The sequence below is a fragment of the Apaloderma vittatum genome, unplaced genomic scaffold (assembly GCF_000703405.1).
Source record: "Apaloderma vittatum isolate BGI_N311 unplaced genomic scaffold, ASM70340v1 scaffold6962, whole genome shotgun sequence".
NCBI lineage: Eukaryota > Metazoa > Chordata > Aves > Trogoniformes > Trogonidae > Apaloderma > Apaloderma vittatum.
Genome location: NW_009704151.1, coordinates 44,945 through 61,866, shown reverse-complemented (window position 1 = coordinate 61,866; position 16,922 = coordinate 44,945). Strand labels below are relative to the sequence as shown.

The 16,922-nt window shown below is 38.1% G+C and overlaps 1 protein-coding gene across 1 annotated transcript in view; it reads right to left on the bottom strand.

The window, feature by feature from the left end:
* The window catches only part of GALNT18 (polypeptide N-acetylgalactosaminyltransferase 18), a 115,875-nt gene extending 99,271 nt beyond the window's left edge, over positions 1 to 16,604 (bottom strand). Inside the window, exon 1 of the mRNA XM_009864924.1 lies at positions 16,337 to 16,604. Coding sequence (XP_009863226.1) covers positions 16,337 to 16,604 — 268 coding nt within the window. The remainder of the gene's footprint in view (positions 1 to 16,336) is intronic.
* Positions 16,605 to 16,922: the final 318 nt, after the last annotated feature.

The following is a 16,922-nucleotide window of genomic DNA, read 5'->3' as shown; positions in this document are numbered from 1 at the left end:
GAAGCAGAGGACAGTTAAGAGCAAGAGGAGGAAGTGCTTTCATTACCTTCTCTTCAATATACTAACCAACAACACAGAGCTACTGCATGCAAAGTAGTAAATTATGCAGGGAAAAAAATCCATAGGAAACTGTTTTCTCTTGACATAGAAAGACACTCTACATGTCATCATATTCTTCCCTTTTGAGTTTTCAGCAATGACTACTCAAATCCTCCTACTGTGAGGACCAACTCAACCCTTGCTTATCTTTAATTTAAACAAGCACTCATTTCTAAACCACACCTTTGAGACAAACAGTCCTTAATGGAGAAGATAAAACATAAAGGGATATTGGAAAGTAATTCCTATATTGTTTTATCGTTTAAGAAAGAGGACTTACTCTGTCCTGAGTATCAGTTAAATAAACAGCTTTACATACAGTATATTCAGGGTACAAGGCTTACGGTAAGATTCAATTTATCTTTCCAAGTGGTAACAAGACACACTGACAGAAGAAAATAGTGCTGGAAACTATGGTATGACCCAAAACATTGTTTCACTTGTGACTGACTGATGGATGATCCTGTCTTCCTCAGCCCTTAACTTGATTTCCAAGGTCTACCTTTTAACATGATTGGCTGTTTGTCTTTTAGTTATAGCTGACAAAAAAAATTAAGTAGTTTGGATTTATGCTAGCTTCTTCACAGATTTTCTATTTACAAACATAGAATTAAAATTTATTGTTTAATATTTCCCATCAGAAAAGAACAGGGGAATGAGGAATGCGATTTTGTCGTCTTTGTCAGATAATTCTATTTGATGTCATTCCTCTTCCAGTGATTTCTGCCTGCGTAATTTAATAGTTCATTATCATATTACAGCAACTGAATCTCAAACAGCTGGTAACAATCATATTTCACAACCTGTTAGCATTCACGTGCTATAATCTTTTCCCACCTTCCATCTGAGCCGCTGCCAGTTGATCAGTGGGGGAAAATGTATTAACAGTGTTAAAATAGCAGGGTGGAAAACTTGCATCGTGTCATCCAACATTCCAAATGTGGAGGTGAATGTTTCCAACCATTCTAAATAGGTTTCTGTGTAGCTTTTAGAAACACCTCATATTTAGACTCCATATGCATTATTTAAAAACAACCGTATAAGTTAAGTTGTTGGGGCTTTTTTCTTTTTATCTTTTCCAGTATTTCAAAGAATGTGTTTCCCTGTAAGGGAATTACCACTATATTTGAATCTAAAATCATCAGTATTTCTTTTATCTCAGATGCTGCCCAAATTGTATTCTACCTAATAAATAAAAACAGTCTTTATCCAAAGTCATGATTACAAGCACAGTTAATTGAGTGTAAAAACACATAGGGATTCCTCAGCCAGGCAATCAAGCTGGATTTTCTGCCCCCATCTCATTTTTCCCCCTCTTCTTCCTCAGAGTAGTTTCTCTACAAGTCACTGTAACAAGCTGAAATATTCCTCCTGTGCTACTTTGTGGAAAGGTAGCTCCAGAGGGCCAAAGGCCCCACAAGGACTTTTGCAACTTCATCATAATTGCTGTTGATTCTCTGATAAATCCAGGCAAACTCAGGATTCCTCCCAAGGTCAGGGAGGCCAGCCTGCATTATTATTAAAGATTAATGCCTATTTACACAGAGTCATATTCATGAATTTATTCCCTCAGATCAAGAAAGCTAATGACACCGTGGCTGATAAAAAAAGCACCCCCACAACTGCCCACAATTTTTCTGTTATCACGAAAACTATCCTGACCCCCAGTTTTCATCTTAACAGCAAGAACTAAATTGCGTGTCAGGGCCTGGTGGGTCTCCAGTCTCCACTAAGACAAATATTCTTTGACACCCAAACTTACCCTTTTCATTGCTTATTTTATACTCTGTATTTAATGCAAAATTGACTCAGATATGTTTTCCTATTGCAGTCCAAGAATAATTTTTTTTCTAGAAACTATTTCATAATATCAGAGTATCTCAAGCTGGAAGGGACCCATAAAGTTCCCAACTCCCTGCTCCTCGCAGAACTACCTAAAACTAAATCACATGATTAAGAGCACCGTCAAGAAGATCCTTGAACTTTGACAGGTCTGGTGCTGTGACCACTTTCCTGCAGAGCCTGTTCCAGTGACAAAGCACACCAATATTTACCTCAGAGAAAGCAACTTGCAGAAACGCAACTTGTAATTCTACAAATGTGTGAATCTGTAATAGGTAGAGAAGTGTGACTATTGGGTTGTCTTTACTACACCCATGTAGTAAAGTAGGCTGCCATAACATACAATCTTGCGGAATGTTAGTTTTTTGGGATACATTGAAATGCAGCTACTTCTGAATATGTGAAAAAAAAAAGTACATCGGGTAGAAAGGTATCAGAGAGCTTGGTCTAAGCAAAGAAACTACTGTAACCAAAGACACTGGGAAAGAAAGTGGACAAAAGCCACAAGAAAATATTGGGATTTATTATTAAAAAAAAATCTCAATTTTTAATGCTACATATCTTGAAGGCCTACTAAATAATAATTTGAATACATATTAATTCATGCTTGACTGATTAGGTATATTAAGAAATTTTTGTTACCTACATTTTAAAAAGGTAATTTGGAATGGTAAAGGGTAGGTATATCTGGAACATTTCTACAATTTCTCTAGCAAAAACTTTTTTCTAATCAATTAAAATTCACTGAAGCAAATATATTCATGCAAGTGTTTAACTTATACTGAGATGAGATTAATTATTTGGATGAAAATTCAAGAACTTTTAGAAAGATCATTACTCTTTCTGTGAAATTAAATATCAGATTGTTCTCCTAATAAATGGTAGCCCTTCATGAAAAGCCAACGAGATACTACTGAATGAGAATTTAGATTAGGTTTGAGAATTCTGTCAGTTAGGAAAACCATTTGCATTCCTAGCAGCCACCACCACTATCAAGCTCATTACTTAATGAGGACGAGCTAGGCAGTAAAACCAACTGGCAACTCAGAAGAAATAGCTTTTAAGTCAAGAATGCTCTCTGGTGACACACTACTAATGATGATTTTTATGTCTATGGCTACAAGAGATGCAAAATATGCAAAAGCCAGAGATTTTATCTGCAAGGTTGGACTATCAGATGTAAAGTGTACTCCTCAGAATACAAAGGAAAAGATTACTTGATTTTATTAGTTAGAGTGCAATTATCTATTCTGCATCTTGCAAGAATTATAGTGGTCTATTTAAAAAAAAAAAAAAAAAGGATTTCACGCATTCTCTATGAGTTTGGTGAAGCTATTTATCCCTCTTCTTAAGAGCTTGTAAAGTAACTTGTGAACCTATGGTCTCCTATACTGAGCAACTCGGTCATGATGCTGACACATCAGCTCACTAATTAGCACATACTCTGCAGCTGCAATTATGCTTTCCTTCTTTTAAAATGTCTTCGTACAATGGAAATGCCTCTCTAGCTCTGCGATGTTCTCAATATGCAGTGAAATCCTTTATCATATTTATCATATTCACTAACTATCCCAAATACAATTTATGCCAACAGTATTTCCAAAAAGTACTAGTTAATTTATACTAATTTAAAATTTTACTTCATGGACATTAAATTTGTAAAATTGGTATCTACTGGGGTTCCTGTGTGCCCTGCCCTAGGTGATCCTGCTCTGGCAGGGGTGTTGGACTAGATCATCTTTCGAGGTCTCTTCCAACCCCTATCATTCTATGATTCTATGATTTCCACTTCCACACACAAAGCTGAATTCATTCGTAAGCTGGAGGAGACTCAGGGGGGACCTTGTCACTCTCTACAACTACCTGAAGGGAGGCTGCAGTCAGGTGAGGGTTGGGCTTGTCTCCCAGGCAACTAGTGACAGGATGAGAGGGCACAGCCTGAAACTGTGTCAAGGGGAGGTTTAGGCTGGATCTCAGGAGGCACTTCCTCATGGAGAGGGTGCTCAGGCACTGGGATGCACTGCCCAGGTAAGTGGTGGGGTCACCGTCCCCGAAGGTGTTGAAGGAGAAGCTGGATGTGGCACTTGGTGCCGTGGTCTAGCCAATGTGATGGTGTTGGGTCCATAGGCTGGACTTGATGATCTCAGAGGGCTTCTCCAGCCTCTGTGATTCTGTGATTATTAAATCTTCACCGTTCAATGACTTGATTAGGAATGCATTTTGACAAATACTCTAAGGAACAACAGATTCCAGCACTCTCTTATTGTCTTAAGTATCAGGACAGACGTTCTTAGTTTCTCTTCATCAAACACAGACACTAGGTACCTCTATACAGCTACAGCTCAGCTGCACTTCTGTTCTTAATGACACCCACTGGGAGCTGGAAACACACAACCTCATCCAGTATTCCCTACAGCTAAACAGACAAAGACATTGATTTTCCAGTTCAAGCAACTGCAGCAGGTTGCCTCAGTTCCCTGCCTAGTTTCATCTTCAGCAAAACGTCCACATCTTTACAGCTGATAACCTCATCACAAAATATTGCTTTATTTTTCCTTTTTAATAGAAATCTCTGTATTCAATACACAGTTTGCTGTTCTTTAGTGGTACAATATCCTTTCTCAGACGGTCAGCTAAAGAAGAGAGATCTCTGTCTAAGATCTATTTTCTAAAGCTACAGGTATGTTTGGCATGTGATTCACATACTGTAAGTGATCAAACCACAGAAATGTCTTCAGCCTCAACAAGTACACAAAGCCTTCCAAAAATGAAGCCTGCATTGAACTGACCAATAATTAGGACGTGGTACTGGCAGTAAATTTAAACCCTTTAAATAAATAATGTATTTCAGATCGTCTAGAGGAGGGACATTTTTGTCATTTAGCTTTTCTTGCTCCTGATATTTATGTTGAAAAACTAACCTGGGACCAGAAATAGAGAAGAAATGCTGAAAGAGCAAATGAGATACAGCAACTGAAATGAAAGAGCCTCAAGCATAATGCAGCTGTACCTACCTAGCAGCTCTTCTCTGTTGGTTAGACTCTGCAAGGCTGTCAAATCAAAACTTGCCAATCTTGTAAGAAAAATACAAGAATTCTCTCTATACTTGGAAACCAAATTTTTGCCTGAGCCAATACGTGTATTTACACATTTTTTGTAAAGGCTAGGTTTGTCTAAAGCATTGTCATCGGCACTTTCCAAAAGATCAAACAGAATAACAAAAAACCCAAGAAAGATTATTGTCAGCCTCGAGAGTTTACAAAATGGAAAGCAAGTTGTGAGTAGAGGAGGTTATAAATTATACAGTGTTTTTCTGATTTCACACATCTCGATCAGATCCCTTGCTTGTCAGGAACAGAAACTATGTCTCTGCTTCTTGACAGCCACAGATGGTAATGAACAGCCTCATCTCAGCAAGCCTTTCTACAAACGGATTCCTCTAATATTGACCGTGACCCAGCCACGGCACCTGCCAGCTCCAGACTGTCCCAAATTCCCCTACCTCAACTAACAAATGCTGAGCTAGGTCCTAGACCACCAGAAGTCTCCTAGGTCAGCCTTAAACAGACCGCACAGTGGTGTTTGATAAACTGATTCCAATCCTACTCACAGCACAGCCCTGTTCTCCCTGTCCTCACTTCTTAAAATATCTTCCTAGTTATTATATACACATTTTTAAAAAACTTTCCAGTAAACAAAGCATAATCTTTGAGAACAAAATAATATCCCATCCCCAGGAGTAAGCACAGAATTTTCTGCACTGTTCTTTTTAGACTATCTCATGGCAGTAATGCTTTGAGCACACTTCAAAACAAGGCTTAATAAAGCCTACATAGTATAATTAGCCTTGTGTCCTACTCCAGCTGTGCTTTACCCATGCCTTTGTGGTTAGGAAAAGAAAGACCTGTGAAACATGATAGATTTCAGCTACACTCCTTCCCAAGCCAGTAGATCATCAAAACAGATCAACATTCCCTTGTAATGCACTTAGTAGGACTTAGGTTGCAGAAATGCCTCTGAAAGCTGAGCAGCTCAGAAGGTGCTTCCATTCTCTCCCCCACCCGTCCTTTGTTCTGTGTTTTTTTGTTGTTGTTTTTAATAACAAGTCACATCTCCAGACAAGTTGACAACTTATTGAAAATCGTTCTTTTTCAGAAAAGTGCTCATCGTTTACCCTGTACCATCTTTATTACACTGGTACTGACATTTAACACTTTCATCTTCTCTGTCACTTATGAACTGAAAAACCACACTTCCAGTTTCTCAACTGTTGGAAACTGGCACTGCACCAGGATCAGAAACAGCCGAATTCCTGCTAAGACTACAGATGATGTGACCCCTTCACATGAGGATGACAGTGAATGAAGAGTGAAATGTGACAGTTGATGAATTCCTTGGGGTTAGCTTCCATTCCAAGTCAGAAATGAAGCATGTGCAGTGCTTCACAGGCATGCAATGTAGGACACGTAGGAAATCCAATTTCTGTTTTACTACAACCTTTCTATTCCTTAGTAGTATTTCCTTTAGCTACAAACAAATTCATGACAACTCCAGCTTTCCTTAAGAACAGAAGATTTCTAGCAGGCTGACAGCAGAGTAAATTTGCAACTCCTAAAATGTGTAACAGAGAGAGCTCAAAAAATGAAATGCACCATGGGTGCAATATGGTGATACAGTGTCACCAGCGGCCATGACTGAAGAACACCAGGCTGCTGGCCTCTGCTACCTTCTTCACAAATTCTATGGCTCCAACAAACCAGCAGGCCATTTCGTAGCATTCCAATCTGAACAACGCGAGCAAGTAAGTACCTGGCCCAAGATGTAGACTGCAACATTAAAGGCTACCTAAGCCTTTAATAACGTACTTTGATAGCAAGACTAAAAGTATTCCACTAGGGACACTGGGGCTGCAGACAATACAACATTTCACCTTGCACTTATTGTTATTCATATTCATGTGCACACTCAATACCTTAAGATTTTTCTCTAGATTTCTACACAACGTGCTTTTATTCCGGAATAGATACCTTAGAAGAACAAAGTAGTCATTGTATGATTCATTGAGAATCATCTACCACTATACAATTTCAAACACGCAGCACAAGATACAATAAAAAGCCAGCACATTGTTAATTTTCAAAGACAGAACTGACCTTAAAACACAAAAAAGATATTAAACTAGTACGATGACACCATTAAAGTGAAGTGTTAATTACCTTTAATTTCATTTTGCAAAAGAAATAATCTGGACATATACCTTCTAGCAAGACAAAATAATTTCCAGTTAAACAAGTCTTACATGTATTGTTTTTTTTAAGTACACATAACAAAAGCACTGTGCTAGATTTTTACTTTGAAGCATGCTAATAATTGAAACGAAACATACAAATGGATGCTTATTGATACCTGGATAATAACTACTTACCTTACTGATTCATTTTGCTACAATTCATGTACATTTCTTAATGCTCAAATCCAACCTTTTATCAAAAGAGTAAGATACTGAGTATATTCAACATTTCCCTATCGTAGTCTAACACTGGAGCTGCAGTTACACACCTAAGCACTTCAGATTTCATTTTAATTCAGTTCTGATGCTCTACAGGATCATAGTCAAGTGCTGTATTTCATACTGCACACCCACTTTTCCAAGGCAGACTCCACATGGAAATACAGTTACCGACTATACAGTTTGGATTGATTTTTCTGATTTGACTACCTTCCCCAAGGACTACATAAATGAAACAAAGCTTGAGGCTACGTATATGGTGTCCTTTTCTAAATGCCAAGTATTTGATTAATTTGATTCTATCTAAAATGTGAACAAGAAACAAAAAGTCAAATTCATCCACAACAAAAATAAATAAAAATAACCTATTAATATCCCTACAGTGAAAGTCACATCAATGGAATTTCTTTTTTCATTAAATATTTAAACCAGTCTAACAAATATTTAAGCTGCTGTTTTACCTGCAACTATAGCCTATTAGAAAATTTTTAAAAAAATATTTGTTGCAAGACAATACTGAATCACCAGAAAGAACTAAAAATCTTGCTGACACATGATACTCTACTGAGAATGATTTATGAATGCTTTATGAATGTAGCTCCACAAGCTACATTTTCATCAATGCCAAAAAAGACGTTTAAACTCCAAATCGAAAGAAGGAAGAAATGGAAGTGCAGAGATTCAAAAATGCATCCCACAGCACCATCACAACTACTGACTGGTTACTACATAATGAATCAACCTATTCTCAAGTCTCTTGTCAAATGATAAACGGCAAAAACCTTTGAAAGTTATTAAATTAATATTTCTGCAATATCTGGAAGCTTCTGGTAATGACAAAATTGACTTCGGCATAGCTCTACTCCTAACAGTGAAAAATATTAAGAGGAGCTGTGCTAGCAGATGCCTCTATATACAGTTTAAAATAATGTTAACTCAGTGAAATAAATCTCTTCTTAAATCAGTAGTGCTTTAAAAGCTAAATTACTGCTACAGTATGTAATGAAGAGATAAAACTCTCCGAATAAGAATCAAAATTAATATAAAGAAATTAAGTTATAATTGCTTGAGGAGAGGGAACTATCTAACTTTATGAGATAGTTAGAAAAGGCGAATCAGTAATTTCACAAAATTCTTGTGCAGAGCGTACTTTTCTCCTAATCTGAAAACTTCTGAGGACCCAAAGCAAAATTTTTAGAACGCACAAAATCTCATCTCACCAGATTAGAGTTGACAGAATGTCTTAATTTCAAAATTATTATGCACTGAAAACACGGAAAGCATTGCTACAGGGTCCACACAAGTAGCATAAATCAATTTAGGAAGTCGGCATCTTTCCTATTACTCAGGAGAAGCAGCAATGTTCTGTACTTTTATATAGCTTATTTTTAAGAGCAAACTTACTTATTTTATATTGTCTTCAAGATAACGAAGTTCAGAGAAAATTATCTCTTTTGTTAACCAGATGTGTCTACTTTTCATAAATGCAACTAACTAGTAAAAAAAAATAAATAACGAGAAATGCAAAATGGATACGATTCTCGAGACCTGGATGCCAAATATTTCTCAGTTACCGAGGAAACGCTCATGCCACATCCTCTGGCTCAAATTAAATCATGAACTCTCACACATAAGAGCAGTAACAGAAAAGCAATTTGCAACTTTTCAGCTCACTATAGGGTGGCAGGCCAGCACCTGCCAACTGGTGTTAGCATCATATTCTGTGCAGGCAATACAGAATGTATTAATTATATAACCCAAAATACATACTTCTCCTTGAAAGGTACGGGAACATTCACCTAGGCGTACTACTAAGGACTTATTCTTTCTCTGTAATACAACTCCGTGGGTGACTTTGTTCAAAATTTGTATCGGATATGCCCTGGTTTAGGCCTTTGACTTACTAAAAGGTTGCAGATGTCAGGAAGTCCCTGATCCAAACTTCGCTGCACGGAATCACAGAGACTGGATGCCTATGCCAATGACAGTAACAGAAAAATTCTCAGGAGGTGTTGAGCACTGACAGCAAAGCGAGCTGTGAGTACTTAAGCTCTCTGCAAATAAAAACCCACCACTGAAGTCACGTGGCATCTTTGGATGCTCTGAATTACCAGCTAACATCTTGCTGATACTTCAAGGCAGAATGAACCGAACTTGTTAGCACAGTCAAATTTTGAGATGCAGCTTGTAGTCCAGCTGAGAACCAGCACCCTGAAATAAAAGATTCCATTCAATGTCAGCTTTATTTCAGTCTTGAGAAATGTGCTACCATCCAGGCAGCCCTACTGATGCCTTTATGGACTGGCTTAATACAACAGCTCTTCTTCTCCTTTATGAATGTACATACTTTTTTCTTTCAGTAGCTTCACAGTTGTATGATCAAAGAAATTAATCTAGACCATGCTGCCACTCCTCAGAGCCATGTTGAGTTCAGTCTTCTTAAGAGTGGGGCAATATTTCAGTCTTGCAGCCAGAACTATGATCACAAGAGGTGCCCTGTCTCCTGAAACACTGTTTTACCAAAGCAAAATCCAATTGTACAGGGTCATATACCAAACCCATAGTCTGCAGTCTGATAAAAATATCTCCAGGTAGAACCAAAATTAATCTTCTAGAGAACAGCAGCTGGCAAAGAACTAACAGAATTGCACTACCCTTGCAAAAACTTGAGCAGACTGTGCCATATCACAGGAACTAGGTGGACCTTAAATCTTAGCTTGCAAGATGGGAGAAAAGGAGTAAACTTGTAATATATGTTCAAGTGATTCCAGTGCCTGCATTCAGCTTTTCTGATATTAGACTGCTTTGCTTCAAAGAGATCTGTAACCTCAGGAAACCAGAACGGAAAGTAGCTTATAAATCTTATGGGCGAAAAAAGCCACCTCTGTTTCTTTTGGTCTGTTGGAACGGCATGGATAGATTCATATGGATCAAGCTGGAAGTATCTACAGTACAAGAGGAGGGGAACAGATTTTCAAAACACAGCTTCTGTGATAGATTAGCTATTTCTGGAGAGACAGGTATTTTTGTAAGTTATTTCTTTCCTTCAAGTTTTGTTTTTATGCAAAAATAAATATTTATTTGTGTTTACTCTTTTGTCCTATTGCATCTTCTCTTTTCTTCTCCTAAAATGTCTAGGCCAGAGTTTTCAAAACAAAAATAGGAGAGCACTCTCCCGCATTTGAAAGCAGCAATATTGTAATAAATGCTTAACAATATAAATTAAAGATTTAGATTTTCTTTGACAGTTTTCCAGATAAAATGTTAAAAAGCAAGAGAAAAATATCTGTGAATTGAAACAGAAGGAAAACACTATAACTAAAATAAAATGAAAACATGGTTACCTCATTTTCTTGGGGGGCCGGTTAGCTCAGTTGGTTGAGCATGGTGCTGATAACACCGAGGTCACGGGTTCGATTCCCGTTCTGTCCCCATTTGTTGCCTGAACTAGTCGAGAGGAGGTGTCCCTGCCCATGACAGGGAGGTTGGATTAAAATGATCTCTAACGTCCCTTCCAGCCTAGGCCATTCTATGATGATCATGGTAGCAGACAACTGACATTACCAATTGCAAAGCTAGAAATTTTACACTTCCCTTTGTTTACTGCTGTAGTAATCCAATGACAGGAGTCTGCCTAATCTTTATTTACCAGGTATGAAGTCTTGCCTTATTTTTGTCTTCTGCAAGGAACTGGGATTTCTGTTGTTGCCTGAGGTCTCTAAAGCTCCCTCTTCATGACTCTGTCAATTCCACCAGGGAAGTGGTTACAGGACCAAGTTTGTCGGAGTTCAAGGAGCATCTAATTGATATTCTTAGTCATGTTATTCAGTTTTAGGTAGTCCTGTGAGGAACAGGTCATTGGGCTCCACGATCCATGTGGGTTCCTTCCAACCATGATATTCCATGATTCTTATAAAAAGAACAAAAACTTATCTCACAATACTTATTCATCAAACTTAATGGTGAAATCCTTACTTTTTTCTCTTCTAGATGATACTCTGATTTCTTCTCACATAACTATACTTCTGCCATTTGAGGAAGGTGATAAGGTACCATACATGGCTAGTGTGCATGTCACATGCAAATACACTTACTAGGATTTGATGCTGCCTAGGTATTTGATGATGTCTACAGCAAACCTTATTTCTTTTTATTTGAGAACTAAAACTCAAAATTTGGGAAAGATGAGAAATCTCCCAAACTTTCTTTCCTTTTTTCTCCGTAATTTTGAAGAAATGAACAGGTATGAGCTTAAGATTCTTCATGATGCCGATTAACATATTCCACGTGATAGAAAGTATACAATCAAAGTATGATACGCTAACATTGCCCTGGGGGGTCATTCTGTGAAGAAACAGATGTCTCTGCTTTACCTATTTATTGCTACTTCAGTGCCCACTTAACTAGGAGAGTGCAACCTATGTCATACTGCTCATTATCATGGGCTATTTTAGATAAATAGCATACATGAATTCCCAAGCAGAACAGACGCTTTCAGGTTCATCGAGTGGCTATTTTCACTGTGTGTGGTATCCACCTCAGCAATTCCCTGAGGTACTAATTGCTGAAAGCAGGAAGAATATTCCAGGTGCTACTGCTTAAGACGGTTTTTCTTTCCTTCATGTGCACTGGCAACTGCCGGAGACAGGGCAACCGATCAGAAAAACCTTTGTATGATTAGCTTTATATTCATTACATAATGCATATATTATATTATCTCTTACGCACTGTGCAGCGCAGTGCTCATTACACAACACATACATTACATAATACACTGATAATTTGAGAAGCAGGTAACTACAAATGTAACTTATCAACCAAAAGTCAGTTATGCAAAAGCTGTAGCTGAAGTCCCAGAACTGTGTTATCATCAGGAGAAATCTGGTCAGAGAAACGAAGGCCCCTTTTTTTCTCACGCAACGCTGGTCACACGCAAACTAAATGCATATAACCCATCAGTTGTACGTATTTAATTCAGGAAAATAACATTTGAGTCTTCTGACTTGAAAGAGGCTAAATAAAAATGCATATGCTTTCACTTTATCTTAAATGGAAGAGCTATTAGTGTGTTTTGTTACAGTACTGAGTCATGATTTAGTTGTATTTCTTTCTCTGAACTTTTGTGAAAGGGAAGGTATTAACTGTTGATAATAGTGAGAGATTCCTTGATAAGAGCCTTAGTAACTGAGCCAAACAAGCAGAGTACCACCCGATCTCTTTCCATTTTTGCACAAAACATCCTTTTGAACTTCTGCACTGTACTTTCTTAGTGAGGCTGTGCCAAAAGGTCAAAGCATAACAAGAGAGTAATGTGATGCGTCGTTGTGCCTCACATTCTTCGTAAGGTAAAATGTAAGGGCATGTAAAAAAATGAGGCTAGCTCTAATCAGCGAGTAAAGAACTAATCTGCAGTATGTGCTGTGGTGTTTCAGATGAACAGAGATTACATTAATCTGTGTGACCTGCTGCAGTGACTCCTGCCACGTGACACGGAAAACCATCAGCACTGGGAGTCTCATAAAATGTCCTCAAGTTCCTGCAGATTAATGCTTTCACAGGAGGTGGGGGGAGAGGCACTCAGCACAACCCTTCATCTCGTAAGAAGTGGAACTGACAGCATAAATAAGATCGATTTCCAAGTAAAGTACATCTTACTGAATTTATATGTCACTTGGGTATGCCTGCATTCAAATGCAAGCCCACAGTGACTCACTTTTATGCCTTTCTGCGTATGACATTCCATGGTTCTAAAGACAAGTTTAGTAACAAACTCTTAAGGATGCAAATGTAAAACATCTCTTGCTTTTAAAGGGAATTCTCACCTCTATCTTGAACAGAGGCCCACTGAAGGACTCTCAGTAAATTTTGTTGTGAAAATCCCAAGGCCACTGCTGAAGGAACAGCAAGCACTTTTCAGAGGTGGTCCGTCAGCAAACCTTTCCTTGTCTCCACGAACAAAGAAATACAGACAGCGAGAAGCTGCAAGGGGGACAGTCACACATAAGTGTGCTATTTGATTTGTATATATAGCTTTCCCTTAAGTGCCACTAAAAATAGCAATAAAAACCAGTTTATATTCCCAGTTTAAGCTTGGTTTATACATAAAAGGTTTTTTGCTCTTAAGCAGAGACATCAGCTTCTTCATGGAACTCCAAATGCTAAACTCTTTAAAACCCAGGGACTTTATTAAATGCATCTTCAAGCCAGAATATGAAACTACTGATGTGAGCTTTCATTTTCTCTGCACTCATCAACCTCCATCTGAAACAGATTCAACTATACAATGCTTTTCCATATTCATTTTTTTTCTGGGATCCAAAAGTTCCTTATAATTATTTTTAGTCCAGATAATGTTTGTTCTAGAGTCACAACATGCAAAGAGACCTGGATACAGTTAGCACTCATTTCACAGTAAAGTTTACAGTTACGGAATAGGCTTGGTACAGAATCATTTCTGTGGACAATGTAGGATCACTTCAGAAATAAATGCATGGCATTTATCAACCATCAACAAAACATGGATTTCTTCACTGCACTAAGCCTCAACATTATTTTCATGAAATTACATATTGAGATTTCAATAACTATATTAGTTTGTGAGAACAGACACTTGATGAACCACTGGGGTTGAAATGGTTGGATTTTCAATTTCCACACTTTTGCTACAAAATATGCAAAACAGTATGGTGGAAATTTTCCTGCTAGCCTACTTTTCCACAATCATAATTTTCAAAACTCATTCTTTATCTCTCACTGCACAGACAACCAGAAAGTTGTTGGTTTGTTTGTTTGTTTTTTCTATGAAAGACCATCATGAACTTTGTTCTTCAAAATATAAATGAACTGTAAAATAAAAGATGTAAATTGATTGAACTATCAACTTCACAAGACAGATGGATCCTATATTGCCCTGAAGGAGGCTATCTGGGGGCAAGGCTCGGGCAATTTCCCTTTAAAATATTCTCCTATCTGAATGAGTCTTTGAAAACATTTTGATAAGCAGAGCAGAGGAAGGATACAACAGATAGATTTCCTCTCCTGGGTTATCAGGGGTTGTCTTGCCTGCTGACATCTCAAAGAAAGAATTTCTCAGCCCTTATTTTAACCATCACAAAGTAAAGAAACTCAGGTGAGCACAGGGTAAACCTTCTTGACATAAAAATTTTTATTCCATGAGACATTACTAAAAAGTATGTTTGTCCTGGTACTGCCACATAGGCTGCAATACGTTTATAAGATATATCCATAATTCAGAGAAAGGCATAAAGATCTGGAAAGTCCCAAGAATGTACTCAATGAACTGGACTATTTAATGGCTGCTTATATTTCAAGGTATCCTTTCCCCACAAGCACAGCAGGAGACAAGGTCAGTTCCCAGCAGTGCTCCCAGAGGACGGGATTCGTCAGGAAAAAACCTCTTCTCTGAACTATACAACTGCTACACTGCTACATGTCTAGATTCTTAGCTGGCATAAAGCAGAAACATTCCTCATTCTGTAAAACTACATGTACAGCCCTGATGAGAATCTACTCTGTCTACATAAGTAGTAAATAACTTATGGTGTAGTACAGAATAAAGGCCTTACGTGTATTTGTTCAAAGTGAGCTTTATAATTGACTTTTGCTTCACAAATTCACAAAGTGAATAGAACCATTAACATTTCTGTTGAGAAATGTTTATGCTGTACACGAAAAACGAGAAGAGCAATACATACTGGCTAAAGTTAATTAGAAACAATACCGGTTGATTAGATTGCTATCTTCATCTATGCCAGTTAAGGATTTTTATGCCATCCATTTTACGACAGTTAACAAAGCCTTTGTCTTTGTCTTTGTTAAAAGACCTTTTCCTCACCTCTTGCAGAAAATGTTTTACTAATAAATCAGACTCATACATGAAAAGAGAGCATGTGGAATAAAGCCCTCTGAATCCATGAAACCATTCTGTAGCCACTTGTTCAGAATACTGACTTTGGTTTAGGGAAAAAAAGCTAATAAACTCACATATTTCTTGATTCAAGTCTGTATTAATTCTTCTCCTCAAAGAGCACAAAGAAGCCAGCATGAACATTTGCGTCCAAAGTGGTTGGACAAGTAGTGGTTGTTATCCAGCTAAACGGTAAAGGAAATGATGCATGAACAAGAAAATTGTAATGTGGCCATGGATCAGTTCTGACACTTTCAATTAAGGTTTTGTTTAGTTAAGCACTTACAATTTTAATGAATAGTTATGCAAAAAATTAATTACAAGATCTCCAGGGTTTTTTTTTTAATTGTCTGACTTCTCCACAAAAATGTGGTGTATTTGTATTTTATTGTTTTCATACATTTCACTCCGAGATAACTGCACTCAAGAGCAATACTAATTCTGCTTCTGAATTCTTTGCAAACTAAGTGCTCTACAGAGTTTAGACTTCAAGATTCTTAAATTTAAAATCCTGATGAATTTGCATTATTAACACAGCAATTTTTAAATAATTCTATTTCAAAGGACGGGATTATTCAATCTACATAAATGCATCTAGTAAGAACTGAAAAGTAACTTTACAACTTGTGCTGATTTTGGCTGTTTCCTTCACAGTAGCTGGTACGAGGCTACGGGCTTGATTTTTGCTGAAGACAGCCCTGATAACACAGGGATGTTTTCACCCCTGCTGAGCAGGGCTTACACAGAGTTAAGGCTCTGCTGCTCCTCACCCCACCCCACCAGTGAGCAGGCTGGGGGGCATGAGCAGCTGGGAGGGGACACAGGTGGGACAGCCGGCCCTGACTGACCCCAGAGATGTCCCAGACCGTGTCACCATGCTCAGCAGATAAAGCTGGGGAAGAAGAGGGAAAGGAGGGATGCTTGGAGTGATGGTGTTTGTCTTCCCAAGTCCCTGTTACCTGTGATGGAGCCCTGCTTTCCTGGAGGTGGCTGAGCACCTGCTCGCTGACGGGAAGCGGGAATGAGTTCCTTGTTTTGCTTTGCTTGCGGCACAGCTTTTGCTTTACTTGTTAAACTGTCATTATCTCCATCCACGAGTTCTCTCACTTTTACTCTTCTGATTCTCTTGCCCACGTCCCGCCAGGGGGAAGTGAGCAAAGCAGTGTGGGGCTTGATTAGTGAATGTGTGTCACAGATACAGAAAAAATCTTCGTGGTATTTGCTCATACTCCTTTTACAGCAGTACTTATAAAAACGCTGCATCTCTGAATGTGCTACTTGGAAAACTTTTGTTCTGCATTTCCTTCCAAAATAATTTTTATTCCAGCTACTCTGGAATTATCAATTACCTTCAGAATAAAACCTCAGCTTTTTGGAGGAAGGAGTGGAGAGGCAAAATGTAATTTTATTTTTATTTGTTCTTGGATGCATCAGACACGCAGAACACTTTCCCAGTCACAGGCTGGTTTGATGACTGATAAGGAGACGCATCAGGAATAAGAATCAACACAGAACACATGGCTTGAGATAACTTTGTTTCAGAAA